This window comes from Dermacentor silvarum, chromosome 10, assembly GCF_013339745.2.
Source record: "Dermacentor silvarum isolate Dsil-2018 chromosome 10, BIME_Dsil_1.4, whole genome shotgun sequence".
Taxonomy (NCBI): Eukaryota; Metazoa; Arthropoda; class Arachnida; order Ixodida; family Ixodidae; genus Dermacentor; species Dermacentor silvarum.
Genome location: NC_051163.1, coordinates 58,182,488 through 58,202,483, shown reverse-complemented (window position 1 = coordinate 58,202,483; position 19,996 = coordinate 58,182,488). Strand labels below are relative to the sequence as shown.

The following is a 19,996-nucleotide window of genomic DNA, read 5'->3' as shown; positions in this document are numbered from 1 at the left end:
AGTCATGAGCATGACTCACGAGAAATTACAATGACTCGGCGAAAAAAAGATTAACGCTCAAAACCAATGGAATGGGTTCGGATGGGGTACTAATTGAAGGAAAGGGCTAAAGGTTGATGGTCGAAGTCATAGTCATGAGCATGATTAAGGATTTCGCCTTAAGACCTGATAGGCATGGCTAAAGGGACTCCAGGACTCATGGCATAAATGTCATGACATGCGTGTCATGTAGGTCATGAAAGAGCCGCCTACATCTTGGTGCTCTCATGATCGTTCCATTAACTTGGTAGGCTCCCCGCAGACTGCTTCGAATAACATCGATTCCCACAGTGTGTGGGATCTGTCGGCTTTTTATAGTGAAGCTGTTTAAGCCAGTCGTAATTTGTGGTGCGTAGCCGTGGTAGCCATGGTAACCCGGAGCTCTTTGCCTTCCCGACCCCTGCCTCTCTTCTCTCCGCGGCGCGCTGAGCCAGGAGAAAAAAAAATCCCCGCATATCCACGAAGTGAATGATGATGAGTGGGCGAAGCACCGGGGGATCATTCGGATAAACCACAGCTCCGGACGAGAGATAAAGAGCGCGCGTCGAGAACGAACGCCCTTGTGCACCGCAGCGCACCTAGCTACGGACGAGAGAGAAAAACGCCGGAAGCGTTCTCCGGAAGCCGGAAGCAGGCTTCCGGAACCGGAAGCGGAACCGGAAGTGGAAACAGAAGCGGAAGGCGGCTTCCGGTTATACTATACATATACATATATATGTATATATGCGTATACATACATACATAGCAGTCTCCATGCCAACCAGAGCTACGGACTTCTAGTAAACACTTCATAAAACTACATGCGGCGTCTCTTTCACGTACGGATACACAACGCCATCTATTGAGCAATTCATAAACTAGAGGTGGCTACATACTACTACTACTACTACTACTACTACTACTACTACTACTACTACTACTACTACTACTACTACTACTACTACAGAGGAGGGAACGACCCACACCCTAAGGAGCTTTGCCCCTAAAAAAAAGTCACAGCATATCCACGGGGTGAATGATGATGAGTGGGCGAAGCTCCGGAGGGAATCATCGGATCTCCCGCTTAAGGGGACGCTAGCACAAACGCGTTAGAAACGTGCAGTACTCTCTAGTAAGGGGGAGCGGCCACAGCGTCTTACGCAGCCATTTACACATGCCGGAACGTGCACCGCGTTTGCCGACGCCATCACATGACTGCTGAGAGAGTATACCCTCCGTATTCATAAACGCTCCTCGACTTGAACTTGACTTGCCACCGCTTTGGGCAGCGCGTTCGAAACGCGTTGAAGGTAAGGCGGAGAGGCCACAGCGTCTTACACCAGCTTCTTACACGGGCCGTAACGCGCTAGCACAAACGCGTTAGAAACGCACTAGAAACGCGGCCTTTCGTTAATGTTGGGTATTTATTGCCATCGTGGTGCGTGTGTCGATGTCCGCTTCGTGGCGTAGTGGGCTAACGCCGCGCGCTCGGAAGCGAGGGGTCCCTGGTTCGATTCCGCGCTACGGAAACAACTTCGGAATTTTTTTTCTCATTTTTCTCAGACTGGTTACACACTACTACTACGACGACGGGGACGAACGGGTGCCGCTATAAGGAGCTTCGCCCCTAAAAAGAAGGCGGAAGCTTGCACTAGGCCGCACAAAGCTCGAGACACAGCGAAGCTGGCCGATTGATATCGAGCGGCTAGCCTCCAACGCGTTCGGCATCGGGAAGCAGCAGCGTTCTTTGCACTGTGCCAACCTTGGTTAGCCTGCCTGCGTTTGTGGCATACCCGGAACGCTGTCGCTCGTAGGCGCCGACGCGTCCAGCGCTTGTCACGCGAAATGTCGCGAAAGGGAAGGTACCTCCGAAAATGATCGCTCGAGAATACCTTCCTACATGCGTAGTTAAGTTAAACCAAGACCTAGCAGCAACCAAGTTTATACCTAGCAGTAGCAGCCAGTAAGCTTCGCTGTTCCTAACGTTTGCGCGACCGAGGGCAAACTTGCCAATTTTTTCTTTCATTAACCTTCCTGCAAATTGTGGCTTACCAGAGAACACTGCCAATTTTTCGTAATTCTGGCGCAATGATCTGAAAGACCGACGGGTACTCACCTGGGATTTCCTCTTCGAGCATCTTCGATATTTCGCTGAGCACTGCCTTTCTTCTCCTCTTGTCTCCAACGCTCAATTTGTTTTTGTCGAAATATTCGACGATGATCCTCGATGTTAGCGGTTTGAGAGCACATGGTTCCTCCGACTCCACTCGGGAGCCGGGACGCTTTCGGCAAGATGTTTTCCTTCTGGTACCATTGTTCTGGGCGGCTGCTGTAGATATGTCTGGCGCCGTTAACTGCTTGGTCAGCTGTTCTCCCGCTACGACGTTGGTCTGGTCGCGATGACGTAGCCCGTTAGCGGTGGGCGTGTCGGCGGGGAAAGCGGCGGGCGTGGCCAGGCCACCTCGGCGAGGCCTGCTGGCGTCGTCCAGGAGCCCGTTGCTGGCTGTTCCGTCAGCCAGCGCGCGCCAAGGGTTCTGCGCGTGGCACGTCTACGTTTGGGCGCTTCTTTTTTTTCTCTCTCTCTTTCATTTCTTCCCCAAACGTCAACCAAAAAGTGGGGCCGAATTCATAAAACTGTTCTTTCGTAGGAGCTCTTTGTTATTACTGGCCACCCGTTTTTGTAAATATTCCCAAAGAGCTGGGTTGCTTAATAAACAAAACGTTTGAGTAATATTCTTTTGTCGCCGCCGCAATGGCTAGTGAAGACGCTGCCGAAGAACGTGTGGTGAGCGCACCCGAAGGTGGCTTTTGAAGACGCAGAAGCAATCAAATGCAGTTTCGATGCCGTTAATTTTGGTTTCCAAGGACATCGACTACTGCGGTGAAGCCGACCCTGGGGTGATGCGGTCGGCGTAACTTCATGGGCAGCATTTTTTTTAAAACTCGATTGCTGAGCAATGGCTCGTTTTTCGCGATTCGCACTTTAGGCACTCAATCCCGACAACGTTCTCACGGTATATGTCGAGTGTAGTTTAATTCCGCCGGCTGGATTTTTTCCCTGGGGCACTTTTGTAGACCCATTTAAAATGCATGGGGTGATTTTTCAAACGTCATTCGCAGCACAGTGAAAACTAATCCGCTAATTGCACTCCAGTGGCACATACTGTAGGTCTTTCTATATACGTAGGTCCAGTTTGGTTTTATTCCACTGGCTGAATTTTTTTTTCCTCGGGCGTTTTTATTCGGCCACTATGCGGCAAAGCATCTCTACAGGGGCAATAGATTCGTCCGCCGTTGAATTGATGAGAAAGAGCTTCTGGACCATGTTAAAAATGGATAAGAATGTGCAGTTGTGATGCATATTTGCGCCCTGGCGTATAAGGAAAGATGATGGTGTTAGATTCTGCAAGAAAGAGCGGGCCAAATGGCTTTATGGAGTGGCATTGAAGCACTAAGGACGGCTGCGCGTGCCCCTTTTTCTCAAGTTTCGGCGCATGGTGAAGTGTTTCATTTGGTATTTAGAAAGATAAGGTATTCAGAAAGATTTACTATTAAGCAAATTTTTGACGCAAAAGGACATCCCCAAATAGAGCACTTGTTAGGTGTGTTTACTTGATAGTGCAATGTGCTTACAATGCGAAGGTTAGAATATTGTCAGTGTAAAAAAAAATTGAAAGGGGAAACTCATTATCTGTGGAACAGGTGACGGAACGAAATAAAAAAGAAAAGAGAGTCCCCGTGTTACAGCGAAAATCAGCAGCTTCGTCTCGTTTGATAAACGATGCCGTTTTAGTTTTAAATGCATAAGCATTTCTATGCCTACCAAATGAGAAATTTGTCCGTCCATCACGTAAGACGAATGCAATGGCTCATAACAACGTAAGGCAGAGGCTACAAGCGCTCAGCGAAGTGAAGCGAACAGCACATACATTCATTGAGATCACCCATACAATACACAGAACAGCACATGTTTCAATAAAGAACAAGTTCAACACAAGCATCCGAACCATGAATAAAACATTGCATGCCCCCTCAGCAATGGTAGAGGTGGTTTTGCAACAGCTTAGCTGGACATCCAGGTTGATAAGGACCGATAATAGTTGTTAAGGGTTGGGTCGTGTTTGATAAGGTTGATAACGACCCACGAGGATTAATAAGGGTTTATGCTGGTCGAATCAAATTTCATAAGATTGATAATGACACTGGGCTGCGTGGCGATTAACAAGCGACATAATGCTTGTGCATACTTAGGCAACTCCCAGAGGAGTTTCTGCGTGATTTCTGTTTTCAGTTTGGAAGTATAACTAAAATCATGCGTGTCTGTTAAGTGTACGCAAATCTCGCACGTTATACGCGTAGGCAAGGTTGTGAAGGTTTGAGAAAGTGGATCCGCAACCGCCGAACTAAACCGGGTCAATTGTTGTAGGGCCTGCTGTGAGCCACACGATTGCTTAGCTGCGCAAATAGGTAATCGCTAGACAATACTTCTCGGACCCCCGCCTTGTCGGGAGTATTTCCTCTCGTAAGGCGACTGTTACAATGTCCTCGTAGCGCAACAAAACACTGGTCTGACAGTCGTTCGGACACGACTAAGCCGATTCCGGGCTTTTAAATGCTGTCGCACCAAAACGCTAAAAAATAGGAATAAAACATACAATTGGTTTGTTTCTCCGCAAACGCAGTCGTACTGTGGGGAAACAATTACTTCTCCAGTTTTATCTACAGGTAACCTGCAATGGTAATGGGGATTTTTATGTACAACGACTAGGCATATGCATAGGCTCGCGTGTCGCCCCGGTGGTTTGCAATTTGTTTTTATCAAGCAGTGACCGTGCCTTGCACGTACATGTTACCGAGGGGGGCGTGGGGGCTACTAAATGTTTTCAGGTCCGTTGACGTTTTTTTTTTTTTTCAGTTGGTTTAAAACCTCAAATGACTCCCTCATATCAGGCCATTATCGATGCCATGTTAGCGGCCTTTTGCCGTCTCGGAAAGGGTTTGGTTTTTCACTCACGAATTGCCAGTTCACAATTCTTTGCAGTCTTCATAGATCTCTATAGACATACGGGGCAGAAACTTGGAGGTTAACAAAGAAGCTCGAGAACAAGTTAAGGACCGCACAAAGAGCGATGGAACGAAATATCTTAGGACTAACGTTAAGAGACAGGAAGAGAGCTGTGTGGATCAGAGAACAAACGGGTAAGCCGATATTCTAGTTGACATTAAGCGGAAGAAATGGAGCTGGGCAGGCCATGTAATGCGTAGGATGGATAACCGGTGGACCATTAGGGTTACAGAACGGATACCAAGAGAAGGGAAGCGCAGTCGAGGTCGGCAGAAAACCAGATTGGATGATGAAGTTAGGAAATTTGCAGGGGCGAGTTGGAATACGCTAGCGCAAGACAGGGGTAATTGGAGATCGCAGGGAGAGGCCTTCGTCCTGCAGTGGACACAAAATATAGGCTGATGATGATATATCAATGACACGGTCGTTGGTAACTCCCTAAGCACACGCGTTTCACTGTATCTACCGTATTTGCAAACGGTCACAAGCTCGCCAACTGCTTGATGAGCACTGTTAACGAAGTGTACGAGGATGTCAAATAAGTGAATCTCGTACTCACTCAAACTCCTGAAACTCCAGGAGACCCGTGGTCTTGGGGCGACGCAAAAGGGGCCGCAACTCATGCTAGAGAAAAGCGGGCACCAAGTCCAGTCCCTCGTCTTGTCACCCGCTCGCATTGGACGGCGCTAACGACACGCTCGGCGCATGTCGCTCTCAATAGAGTGCGCACCGTTTTTCCGTCACGGCCGCCGCCTTCTCGACGTCTGCTTCAGGCCGGCCACCTCAGACCTCGTGGAAACTGCGTATTCTATCTGGTCTGGGTGAGCTAGAGGTTGCGTAGCAACAGGGACGGCTGCTGTCATTAGGTGCCCAAAAGGTTATCTTCTGTTCCAAGTCATCTTGCGGCCTCTCAGAAACATTTCAGGAAATAAAATTCGTCAAGTGGTGTCGTTCAGCCCTGATAACTTAGTGGCTGATTTTTAGGCTTTGGCTTGTCTTGTCATTGTCTTTGGCTTTGTCATTGTCTTGTCATTGTCTTTGACTTTGGCTTGTCATTCGGCGTAAATGTCTTGCAAGTTTCTAATCAGCCTGGCCTCCCGCCTGAAGGCTTCAAGGATCTTGTTGTGGTTGTGTTCGTCGATTGTCGATGTAGCCAAGTTTGTCTCGGATACCGCATCTGCGAAGGCAAATAAGAAGTAGGCAGATATAAATTTACGGTTTCAGGTTTGCATTGGTACAATTGGTGGCTTATTCTTTGCCTAATTTTAAGGAGGGTTATTAACGCGGCAGCGTAAAGGGCCCCGTTTCGCAGAAAATCTGGTGTCTGTGCCAGCGTCGGCGGTGTTGTCCGTTAGCGAAAGTTTCCGTATATATTTAGCATCTGTATATGCCACGCCTTGCTATATGACATGCGGTATATGCTGGTTATATTGCCACACTATTATATCATTAAAGCTGCTCATACCTTGTCTTGCATTCTCGACAAAATTATTCCTCGGGATTTTGAGAATGACACCCCACAAACAAATGTCATGATACGAAAGACCGACAGCGAATGCGTTTATGTTAAATCTCCTTAGACTTAAATATTAAAAGTGCGAAACAATAACAAAACCTGCCGATTATGTGATTTTTTTTTTCGCGCGGCTGTGCACTAGCCTCCGTGATCGGCCCATGCAAGAGGCCACGTTTCTATCAAATACAAAGCGGCGTGCGCCACTCGGCTCCTTGCAACACCATCCAAATGGCGCTCGCCTCCGCCCAGCGACGGCAGCGGCAGAGCCCCGTATGTGCGGTAAAAAAAAAAAAAAAAGAACCAGAGAGCTCGACTTCTTGCATAGCGTTCTCCGCCAGCGTTTCTCGGTAAACATTTACGGTTACAAAGCTGGAGTTGCCAGGAAGCGGGAGAAGCACTCAGGGAGTTTTTAATGCTATCACGTTCCACTCTTAAAATGACCCTCACCAGGCCTGGTTATTTTGGGCGTACAAGCGCAGTGCATGCAATGTACGCTAACGATCGGGTCTGCTAAGTATTAATTATATCGCTACGCGCCGCGGAAACAGCTGAAATTTCAAATGAAACGCCGTTTGCCCTTCTCGTCGCGGGCGCCGCGCTCCCCGCCGGAGAGTTGACGCATATGGACAAGTGCGCCTACGTACATGTATCTGCTGTGACGTCACTTTCAGTGACACGTGACTTCAAGAATTTATCGAGACAACAGCAGTTATTTGTTTGATCTGTTGCTTGATTGATTGATGGATATTGTTTTTTGGTGCAAGGGCCAGAAATGGCCAAAGAGTGCCATGACACATGGTGATGAATGACAATGTGAATAGTTAAATATGGTGGAAATCGAGTGGCTGTATATTGGCCTAACATATTCGCTGTAAGTGGTGTAAACTATGTATCTATTAAAATAATGTCAACGAAAATTGAGTCCTATGGATATAAAATTACCTTATGTAGAATCAGATACTAAAACTTGTTAATTATAGCAGCTCTAGCGCCTCTGCGGAGCCCTTCAGCGAAAGGGCTGCGAGGCATGTGCTCTGCAAGTGACTGCATTGCAGCTACAGCCTCCAAGGAGAGAGTGTGCTACAAATAGCCTGGCCAAATGACTTCTATTTTATTCGTTTCACTTGATTACTAATTTAAAATGAAATAGAGGATCATTGCTTAAAAAAACTGGGTGCAAAGGTATATTATGACGGTATAAGGACGGGAAGAACTTTTTTCTCTCCTCTTCTAGTAATGGGCACTGAACGAGAACACGAAGGACTGTAAGTCTATTGCCGCACCTAGTGCATGTCAGAGGAAGGAAGGTGCATGATGAGGAAGAAAAAGCAAATAAGGATATTTTATAACAGCAGTGCAAAAAAAATGCCTGCAAAGAAATAGGAGGGGAACATACAAAAATTATAATGAAAAATCAATCCATCGCAATTAAAAGTAATCACAGGGAAAACATTGACCATTTTGAAATGTTGAAACTGCACTGCAACGATAATGCAGCGTTTTAGAAGATAGTTTTAAAAAATGTCACAGTTTCGCCCTAAGGGCGAAGCAATGAATGCGATAGCAACACAGCAATGTCATACGAAGTAAGGTGAGCGGCCTTGGTAGCAATATGAATTGTAGTAAACATGAGCTGATTAAGTAAGCAGGTGTGCTGCGGCGTAAGTAGACCGACATGAAGAGAGACTCGACCACGAGAAGACGCGTGTGAAACGGTGGTGTTGATGAGAAGCGCTTACCGTGGGCAGCGCGTGCGAAGGGACACACCTGTAGTGCTGCACTGCCGATCTGGGCAGCATTGCATGTGTAGCGTGCGTTGGAAAATGTGGCCCGACTATTACTAATTGAATGAACAAGCGTGGTGTGAGCGCGCACAAACAAACATGAATAGATCACACTGAATGACTGCAGCCAACGACTGTCAAAACGCTGGCAGCGAGCGCATACGCCGCGCAGCGGGCGAAGGTACGTGCGGTCTATCGCTTCAACGGAAACTGAGCGGCGCATGCACGGCGCATAAAGGTCAGAGCCGTGTGGAGATAAGAGACGGTGCGGTCGAACGAACGACGAGCGCGGTTGTTGGCAGCGCAGAAGTGCGCCCCCCCCTCCCCCCTCCCCCCCCCCCCCCGCTCCCTCCGGCGCTGGCTTCCCGCTTCCTTGCTTGCGCGTGGGAGAGATACGAGACTGTGCGGACGAGCGACAAGCGCGGTTGTTGGCAGAGAAGTGCCCCCCCCCCCCCCCCCCTGCTTCCTCCGGCGCTGGCTTTCCGCTTCCTTGCTTGCGCGTGGGAGATTGAGTGCGTTCGCTCTCCGTGATAGCGCGCGTCCCCGCACGCTTCCGCTGGGGCATACGGCGCGCGGCGAAGATTTTATCTATACAGACGCAATATTTGCGATTACAGATCACCTCCTTATTTTATGAATGCCACCGGTTATCGTTAAATCTTTCCGCTTGATGATTGTAGCAGCAGTGAACAGCACATAATAAAGGCACCGGCCACGATTACAACTTACGTATTACGACCATGCCGTACTGCATCGAGCTGGTCTCGTCACCGTCCAGGCTGTCTCTCATGGTGCGATAGGCAGTGATAGACATAGCCTTGCGGTGGAAGTCAAATCTTGCAAAGTAGGTCATCATGCTTCGGTAGAGTTGGGCCAAGGTTTTGTTGTTCTTAGAGTTCCAAGACAATCGGGGTATATTGTTTTGGAGTTCCTGTATGGTTCTCTGTAATAAAAAAAAGAACGCCTGTCAAAACATGGGTGAAACAAATCTGATGAACTAAAGGAGAAATATAACCTCATATGAAATGGCAAACTTGCCATCGTATTACCATCATAACGCTTTAATGGCACCGCATGAGAATATAGAAATAACTAATGCAGTTAATCTCTTCCTCGGTGCTTTCAACTCACAAACTACACGCGCGCAGTAGCGCGGCGTGTTAAAGGCGAGAAAAGCAGGCAAGATTGATCAGGATTGTTATTGCGGGAGAGGATAAGGCATGAAGGGCGTAAATGCATTTAGGAGGGCAGTACAGTGGTATGACACGTGAGGTGCGGGGTTATAATGGCATGTCTACTACAATTCAGTGTCAGTCTCAACTATGTAGAATAATGCAGGTGCAGTTTCCAAACACCGGCATTGAGAGCAATGTATTGGAGCCACTGCATGAAGTAACCCTCGTGGTTTATACACGCTGTAGTACATTGCAGTGAGCATTCGATGACTGGTTAAACACGAGTGGTGTCACGTGACTACGGAGGCGCACAAAGAGAATTCACTAGATAACCCCGAGCGCTCGTCGTCACAACGCTGGCACGGTGAGGAGTGCCGACAGAGCGCGCACGCATTCTTGACCCAAAGAGAACGTTCCATGCTGGTGCTGGAATTCCCGAGGCTCAACATGCCTTCGTTTTAGTGGATAGATGGGCTAGTCAGTGCGACACTTTGTGCCAGGGGAAGCACAAAAGTAGTGTGGAAATGAATTGAAGAGGAAGAGGAAAGCCTCTCGGAATGATCATTTCTTTCGATGGTATTTTTCATTGCATACCACTTTAGCACTCCCCTTTTCACAGAATCTCCACAGCTAGTATGCGCGGATTCGGCTACCTAACGAACACCAATTTGATTCTTGCCAGCTGTTCACACGTCTGCCAAACTTCAGTCTGGGCCATCCCAGTTAACTGCAGGATGTCAGCTTGTATCGGCGCGGTCATCTTATCGTCATCTAGAGAAGACTTACCAGGATACTACAGTTACTACGGCGGTTAAGAAAGCCAGCTTATCGTCATCTAGAGAAGACTTACCAGGATACTACAGTCACCACGGTGGTTAAGAAGCCCGCTGTTGCGTCATGTTGCTGCTCAACTTTCGCTTAGTTCTCCGGGGAAGGTATAAAATTTCGTAACTCGTCAGTGAATTTCGTGACAACTTACGCTAGGCAGGTTTTTTTTTTTTGGTTACAGAGGTCGTAAGCAGCAAGTTATTTATCACATGTGCACAATCAAGACTAGGCTGTGAAGCTTTCTCCAATTAGAAGACATAGTAAAACAATAATGATCACGTACTTTCTCAAGGCGGGGAAGAACCCGCGGCCTCATACATGCACAGCAAGGGAGACCCTGTTGTTATTGTGACGGCAGATATTCAGTAGATTCCGAATTTTGTGTGGCAACCAGAAAGTGTTCAAGATGGTGCTTGTTTTAACCGAGAAACACGAGAGTGAGTTACGGGCTTAGTAAAATTAAGATAAAATGTTAGCAGCCAAAAAAGCATTTTTTTTTAATTTGAGGATGCTAAAGCTTCGCCTTTAAGAGTGGAACGCGATAGCGTTATCGGGACCCGTTCGCATCGCATTTTTTGAATGTGTAGGCTTGACTGCAACAAAGAACGTGCGAAAGCCAACTTCCAAAGACTAAGCTTACACCGATCCCCTTAAAGTCGGCTTCACTTTTAAACAGAAATGCATTGCTGGGAATTAGTTTTTCTAGGGGCAATATAAGTCGTCTATATTAAAATTTGAAGGCCCTAGGACCTTTTTTCTTATTTATTAATTATTTGCTATTGCCCCGACGCGCGCGCGTGTCCCAAAACGCTTTAGGCAGGCCAAGTCCCAATTTGACCTGCCGAGGATGCGAGCGCCATCTGGATAAGATGTTCGCAAGTAGCCTACCCGAGCGCGCCGTTCTGGGTATGGTAGAAATGCTAGCAAAAGGGGTCTGTGTTTGAGTTTTCTCGTGACAGAATTGTGTTTTCTCGAACATTCAAATAGTTCGACGCCACCATATCTGTAGGCTGTGGTTAAGTCGTACTTTACCATTTTTCTGACATATTTCACTGCGAGAAATTCATTTTTTGTTCACTAACACCTTGCACCATGCGGAGGGCCTGCGCGGTTGGGGCGGTTCGGAACAATTCTCTCCCCCACGGACGCCGACATCCACGCCTACGCTGACGCCAGATTTTCTACGACAAGTGGAGGGACACACGAATACACGACACTCGCAACTATTTTATTTTAGAACGAACACTTCATCTTTATATACCCGTGCAGCCTCCAACGTCAACGATGTGCAAGGTCAAATTAACAGCACTTTTACAAAACATATCCGCGCACACTCGGGCGTCAAAAATATGCCGCATCTCTTACACGCTGTGCAATCCTATGCTAATCATTGTACCCCTAACACATTCATTTTTATAAATTTTTTCTAGTGACCTTCCAAAAAGGCGACCTCACTATGGCTCAGAGATACAGATGGTTTACTTATACAGCCGTCTTTTCTCTTGTAAATGTGAAAGGCTTCCACTAATTCCCTGGTCAGCTGATCCTAATGGTGCGAAAGGATTGTAGTGTCATTGTACAACGGTGAGCACCCATGCTGTGCACAATGCCCTTTATTGAGGGAATGAATGTTGCCCCTCATTGACCTATTGTGTTCCATAAGTCTTGTGTTCACACACCGTCCCGTTTGGCCGATATACACTTTTCCACAAGATAAGGGTAAACAATACACAACGGACGATCTGCACTTAACAAATTCTTTTGTATGATTAATCGTGCACCTATATCTATTTCCTTTTACATTTGTTGAAACTTTACGATCCAGTCCGGCACAAGTTTTACCGAGTTTGTTAGAAGCTGAAAAAACTACTTGTAGACCATACCTACTACCTACGTTTTTTAGGCTATGCGCAATCTTGTGCGCATAAGGAATTGACACAACCTTTCTGCTTTCATTCACTTATCTACTGGGCTCCTTATGAAAGCCATTGCGCACATAACGAGTCAACTTATAGGCTGATCTACAAAGCACATGTTTTTGATAGCCTGCATTCTTTAGCCTGATAACTTGTTGGCCGAAACTTTCCTTTATTTTTTCCCGGCACGACTTGGTTATGGCCGATCGCAGACATGAAAAAGCTATGCCGCTTTTTACTACTTTTGAGTGTCCTGAATTGTAGCTAAGTAAGGGCTTTTCTGATCGCGGATTGTATGACTAGCAAACGTGGTCTGACGTTGTAGTTAATTCCATGTCCCAAAACTGTAGCGTGCCATTTTTGGCAACTCGACAGTGAAATCCAGTCCTTGGCTGTTGTCCTTGAACACTTTCAAAACTTCTTCCACTCTGCTGTCCAAAACACCATGTTCAACTATTGCCAAAAAAAATCATCCACAAAACGGAACACCCTTAATGTCAGGCCGTTAAGCTTTGAATCGATTGTCTTGTCAATATTACCTAGAAAAATAGTGCTGAGTACCCGGAGCAACATTTGAGCCTATACATATTCCGGGCCTCTGTCGGTACATAACATTATTCCACCGTACAAAAGTGGACTCAGGCTAAAAGGTTAATAGCTCAAGAAAGCTACTAACGGACGCGCCACATTTGTTGCCAAAATCCATCTCATCGTTGTCTTCCGTTATACATTGCTTTACACTGGCTAACAAGGGACCATGTGGAATGTTATAATACAAATCTTGTACATCTACGCTGAAAAAATTGCACATTCCTGGGTTAGACGTGCTCAAGTACGATACTAATACCTCAGAGTTTGGTACAACACACGGATCAGACACCTTCAAGCGATTATGTTGGTTTTGTAGAACCATAACCTAAAAAACGTAGGTAGTAGGTGTCGTCTACAAGTAGTAGGTATCGTCTACAACAAACTCGGTAAAATGTGTGCCGGACTGGATCGTAAAGTTTCAACAAATGTATAAGGAAATAGATATAGGTTAACGATTAATCATACAAAAGAATTTGTCAAGTGCAGATCGTCCGTTGTGTATTGTTTATCCATATCTTGTGGAAACGTGTATATCGGCCAAACGGGACAGTGTGTGAACGCAAGACTTATGGAAAACAATAGGTCAATGAGGGGCAACATTCATTCTCACATTAAAGCACATTGCACAGCATGGGTGCTCACCGTTGTACAATGACACTACAATTCTTTCGCACCATAAGGATCAGCTGACCAGGGAATTAGTGGAAGCCTTTCACATTTACAAGAGAAAAGACGGCTGTATAAGTAAACCATCTGTATCTCTGAGCCATAGTGAGGTCGCCTTTTTGGAAGGTCACTAGATTAAATTTGTAAAAATGAATGTGTTAGGGTACAATGATTAGGATAGGATTGCACAGCGTGTAAGAGATGCGGCATATTTTTGACGCCCGAGTGTGCGCGGATATGTTTTGTAAAAGTGCTGTTAATTTGACCTTGCACATCGTTGACGTTGGAGGGTGCACGGGTATATAAAGATGAAGTGTTCGTTCTAAAATAAAATAGTTGCGAGTGTCGTGTATTCGTGTGTCCTTCCACTTTGTCCTTGTCAGTGCGCTGCTCCACCAATACGGTGTCATGTTACCAAGCGCTTCTTTGTCTCAGATTGTATCTTCGTTTCCAGTCAGTGCCCCCAACGGTGTAAAGTACATAGTGCAAGAACATGAAAGCTTCCTGGAAAGCCTCCTGACCCACCTTTAGATAAGACTGGTTGACGTTGCGAGATGTGTACGTTGATTAGTGAGAGCCCTAACTGTAATTTACCTGTCCCGAACTTCCCATAACTTGCCGAGATGTCACTCTCTACATGGGCAGCTAATCGAAGCAAAGAATTATCAGCCTTGACCGCTTGAAGTAAGACAACGAGTGAGTTGACGTACGCCGTGTGCTAGAAATAACCTGAGCTTCTGTGTCTTTTCGCAACGGTGCTTTCGTCGAGGACTCCATCTTACGAAAACCCATATTCACTCAAGCAATAAATCTCAGCTTGTACAGAAACTTGAAATGCCATAATCGTAAGAAGACACCGCTAAAGAAAATGACTTCAGATTAAGTCACTAATGACATTAAAGTAACCATACCAAACTCATGCACTCAGTTCAAATACGTTACTCCAAGGGCCACTTACGTTGCAGGTAGAAGACTGCCATGTGGTTGAGTGCCACTGACGGCAATCCTCCACTTTTTGCACCGTGTACATTCGCTTCCTTGGCCCACTTCCTTAAGAAGAGGCACAGTGGTGCAACTCTGTCATCTGCCGAAGCGTAGTACCGAAGCACATGACTTACAATCACCGATGACTGCTTGTTTATGGTCAAGTCCACAACGCATCCGTTCGGATGTTTAAAGGTCAGTACAGGCACTCTTGGTCGGATCCGCATGTGCGTGCTCCTTAACTTTTCTGCATACAGAAAGGAGTGTTGAAGTCAGAACAAATCGTGGTGTGGCATGTTTTAACATGTATGCGGTACGTTACGCGCCAAAATGTGAAATCGCCTTTAACACAAGTGACACCAAAATATAAATTTTGGTGTCACCTAAACCAACCTCTATAAAGCACTTGGCAATTCCTGGCACAAGCAGCAAGCAGACATTGCCAAAACAGAGGGCAATATTGTCGTTTGATCACGTCACGGGATGCCTTCAGTGTTGGATGGCATATTAACCGGTGTAATATCCAGCCACAGAAGTATTGCCTGTGTGGTACTTTTTGACAGATCGCCCTTCCTGGTACTTACCAAGACATGTTCATCCATGCAAGCAAATTGATAGCTGAACACACACACACATTATGTGTGTGTGTGTGCGTGTGCGTGTGCGTGTGCGTGTGTGTGTGTGTGTGTGTGTGCGTGTGTATGTGTGCGTGCGTGTGTATGTGTGCGTGCGTGTGTGTGTGTTTGTGTGCGTGCATGTGTGTGTGTGTGTGTGTGTGTGTGTGTGTGTGTGTGTGTGTGTGTGTGCGTGCGTGTGTGTGTGTGTTTGTGTGCGTGCATGTGTGTGTGTGTGTGTGTGTGTGTGTGTGTGTGTGTGTGTGTGTGTGTGTGTGTGTGTGTGTGTGTGTGTGTGTGTGTGTGTGTGTGTGTGTGTGTGCGTGCATGTGTGTGTGTGTGTGTGCGTGCGTGCGTGTGGGCGCGTGTGTATCACTAAATATAGCTGCAGATTCATAAGCGCTCCAAATGTCACTGCGGCGCGATATCAGGCACGGAACGTTCATTCTGAATGTGTATTTTACACGTTCGTGCTCGATACAAAGTCAGTTGATTATATATATATATATCAGTTTATCGGCACGGTATGTGAAAGGACGAGTTAGACCCAGGCATGCATCGTCTAGAAAACGAGGAGTTCAGCGGTTTCTTCCAAGGACATACGCATGCGAACTTTCTTGTCAGTAAAGCAGTGTCACTTCGCAGTGGCAACACGGTAGAAAAAACAACTGTCTGTATACTAAGTGTCGAACGCTGCTGTTCGATCCCCCTTTAGAGCTGAGCGCAGTACCAAAAATGATTATCTGGTACTGTGCAAGTGGTAAGAAATTTTTTTCTGCAACAGCGGTACAGTACACTCCAAACCTAATAATGCCTTCCCAGCGATCCTTCACCTGTATAATTTCAAGCATCTAGATGTATGCGAAGTTCACTGAAGCATACGCGAGATGTGACCTTCCGTCGAGTTAGAAGAGCATGAAGAGGAAATAGTACACTCTATGCTGCTTTAGTTGCTTCAGCTTCCAGTTCCTTGATTACAGAGACCAATTCGTTTGAATGACTCTTTATGCAGCTTATACCTAGATTAGAAGCTCGTGCGAAGAGTTTGTTGTCACGAACAACGCCTCTAGGCTCTTGCATTTTCTGTGCACTAATGTGGTCGCGGTTTGGATACGTGTTCACGACTGACAGCCCCGACGATGCTGAGTTTCCCGAATAATCTGACTTATACATATTTCTGTAACCGTGACAGTCTTTTTGTAATATATGGGATTAGTTTGAAAACGCAAAAAAAAAATCTCGTTGTAGCTTGAAGCACTAGTGGCGCAAGGCTTGAGACACAGCTGAGCTGATCGGTTCCTATAGCTGGTCATGGCTATATGAAGTGATAAGTTATACGAAGTAATGCCAAGTGATGCTAAGTTAAACGAAGTATATACTTATTTTCTCGTGGTCCGTGGCATCGGGGAACGCTTCGCGAAGCACTTGAAGTCCGATAACACGTATGGGGAAGTGGAGCGAAAGCTATGCACAGTGTACGGGCGGCGCGCAGCAGACGACACGCCGGGATGACGTCACAGCGAATGCGCAGTAGTGTGCAGCTGATGGGAGCTAGGCCGAGCCGCCGCCAGAGGCGCCTGCTGCAGTCGCGGACACCGCGAGCGTTAGGCGCTAATGCGGGGAAACGGAGAAACGCGGATGGCGTCAGCAGCACCTCTGCTATGTTGCCTCGTTGGGGCTGCTACAAATTGTCTCTCTCTATCTCGCTCTTATTTTCTTTTCTCTCTCCCGAGCAAAGCGTGACGCTCCGCGAGGTGGTTGCTAGGCAATGCAGCGGCAGGCGGCACGCATTACCACCTGCTTAAACAGCTTCGCTGTTAAAAACTTCCTTGTAAAGTGCACTGTAGAGCTCAGAACTTGTAGTATCACTTCGCCACATCCAGAATCCGATGGTTCATTTATAGTTGCCTTGCATTCCACATCTGTCATTCACGTAGTTTTCATTCAGTTCCTTCAATTACCGTGTATCGACATAAGGTAATGCTTGATGCAGTTGTAGCAACTTAACGATTACGCATATATCCTTGTAACCTTCAGTCAATATTCAGCCGCTGCGTATATGTCATATCGTGGGCTTGACTACTTGCCAATTACAGAACCTTTCAAATAAAAATTTGGCAGATTCTGCGCTTATGTTGAAAATGATGTGATTAGACGCAATTGTACTTTCTAGATGGCATCAGTCGGGGGAGATTGTTATTTCGCATAGCGGAACAAATTCACCCTGTGCTTACTTAGCTTTTTTCCCAAGTTAACGCTGCATATCCACCGCATCCTGCATGTTGTTGCAGACATTTCTGGGACGCTCAGCTATGACAGCAACTGAATGTGTTCACAAGAATATTTCATCAAAGCACATTTCTAGACATTTTACTTTCACTGGATACAACATGCTGGAGAAGTTCAGTTTTTATAGGTTTCACTATGCGTATAAATATTTCCGACCAGCTCAACATTTCTGTAAGGCCTGCGGAAGCACACTAACTGCAAGCATTGAGTTCCGGCGTTGTTTCGTCATTTTTTGTAGCAGTTAGCGCCGAGACTTAAGAAACAATAGACACACAAGCACTCGTCTTATGTACACTGTTTTTGAAGTTTCCGCGCTAAACAATACAAAACGGTAAATTAGTTACCGTATTAATAATTAGTAGTAATAATAAATTCGTGATCTTTTTTAAATGAAGCGATATGTGTGAGCGCAAATCACCTGTTTATTTTAAAGATCCCACAGGTTATTGTTAAATCTTTTCACTTGATTGTAGCCGCAGTGAACAGCACATAATAAAGGCACCGGCCATGATCAGAACTTACGAATTATCTCCATTCCACAGTCCATGGAGCCTTCATTCGTCTCTCTGGCACGAAAGTGCGTATATTCCGTGATGGAAATTGCCCTGGTGTTGTAGTTGAATAGGCATAAATAATTTATCATGAGTTTGTACAAATCAGCCAGGCTCCTTTTGTTGCAACTTTCCCACTCAATACGCGGCAGATCCGCCTCCAGGCTGATCAAATCCTGCGTGGAAAAATACGCCAGCCAAAACACACGTAAAATTAAATCCGAGGAGCTAAAGGAGAAATATAAGGTGATATGGAACGGCACATTTGCTATCGTATTACAATCAGATTCTTTAAGGACAGTACTATAGAATGCAGAAATAACTAAACCAGTTAACTTCTTGCACGGGTGCTTTCAACTCACAAACTGCGCGCGCGTTGCAGCATGGCGGTGTACTTGACGGGAGAAGAGGAAGCGCGGCGTGTTAAAGGCAAGAAAAGCGGGCGAGATAGCAAGATAGACGGCAGATAGATAGCAAGATAGATAGGCAGTTAGCAGCAAGTTACTTAGTACATGTAGGGTGTACTGGAATAGCGCATTGTGTCGTCCGAAGGTGAAAATGTGACTTCTTGCGATGACTATACCCGGGGTGCTGGAGCACTCCTGTCTACTGCAGCGCCATCTGTCGGTGCAGCCTGAAGTCATTGCTGGCAAGCGGAAAAGTAATGGTGAAACACCGGGCCTCCGAGATCAGCAATTATGGTTGTCGTGGAGGTCATGCAACGTCCGTGCGGAGCTCGCCGATTGCTTGCTGTGGCTTCTCCGGTCGCGTTCGCACATTTTGTATGTGGACAGCAAGCATCGGATTCGCCATTTATTCTTGTGCATTGAGGTTCCTGCACAACGATTAGATCAACTCCGAGCTTCTTCAGTTCAGGCGCATTGAGAAGATTGGCTGTATTGGCTCTGCAAACGATGGTGGCTACTTTCGTCTAAATGCTCTGACTGGTTTTTGTGAAACCGGGCGACCGCTTTTCTGGCTGGTGCAACAAGAAAGGAATCCCGTGCAACCCACCAGTCATGGTGCAGGTGTTCATTCCGGCCCTTCTGATCCTCGTGCGTCTCGAAATAATTTGATTGCTAAAACATATGCGTGCTTACTGAACGGAACGAGCAGACGAGTGTGTCTTCTGCATGCAACCGATATGCTGAGCAGACGATCAGGAACACTGGACACAAACATGCAAACTGAGACGACGTTATATATGTATTCGAGCAGTTTGTATGATTTATATTATTGCAGATTATAATAACTTCAATGGGCCTTTGAGAGCGTTTTATTTTATAAATGCGGGAAGCTTTAAAGAACGTATTTAAATTTCGCGCGCTAGGCACACCGGTCCTTCGCAGCGCCCGTCTAGTGGCATCATCGCAGAAGCGTCCCCTGTTCTCCCATTGTTTTGCTATAGAGACGACACGCTGTCCCAATCCAGTACACCATAGTGCATCTGCCCAAACAAGGCGAGGCTGTGAAGTTTTCTGCATATTAAAAGACAGTGAGACAACAGTGATCACTTACGGTGGGGAGGCGTGGCAAGACCCGTGGTCTTGCTCCTGCACAGAAAAACGGACCATGTTGTTATTGCCAGCGCACATCGTCAGTAGATTCAGATTTTTGTATAGCAACCAGAAAATGTTCAAGATGGTACTTGTTTAATCCAAGAAGCACGAACGGAAGGTCAGAAAAATGAGAAAGAAAAACACAAAACAAGAAACATGGCAACCAGGACTGTACTGCGAAAATGCAAAATCCTAAAGACACATTCGACAAATTTGTACCCCTACTCCTCCTGCCGTCAGCAGAAGTTCAAAGAAACTTTGCGCTCCAAGCGGATGCCGGGTTAGAGTTTTCTAACATTAACGAGATGGAGAAGCGGCGCTGCAGCTATTCCTCAGTTCTGTTAACAACGCACAAGCGAGTGGCAGGAGATACAGCCGTGCCTTATACTACCACACAGGCGTTTGTCAGCGAGATTACGCCCCGTTCGCTTAAATTATGG

At 46.4% G+C, this 19,996-nt stretch overlaps 1 protein-coding gene across 4 annotated transcripts in view; it reads right to left on the bottom strand.

The window, feature by feature from the left end:
* LOC119431561 (poly(A) RNA polymerase GLD2-like) overlaps positions 1-19,929 on the bottom strand; it is a 51,644-nt gene extending 31,715 nt beyond the window's left edge. For all 4 annotated transcript variants that reach the window (XM_049657020.1, XM_049657021.1, XM_049657022.1 and 1 more), the window contains exons 1-4: positions 19,516-19,929; positions 17,969-18,173; positions 14,518-14,790; positions 9,113-9,326 (exon numbers count right to left, since the gene is read on the bottom strand). In XM_049657020.1, the coding sequence (XP_049512977.1) occupies positions 9,113-9,326; positions 14,518-14,589 (286 nt within the window). In that variant the 5' untranslated portion in view covers positions 14,590-14,790; positions 17,969-18,173; positions 19,516-19,929. The remainder of the gene's footprint in view (positions 1-9,112; positions 9,327-14,517; positions 14,791-17,968; positions 18,174-19,515) is intronic.
* Positions 19,930-19,996: the final 67 nt, after the last annotated feature.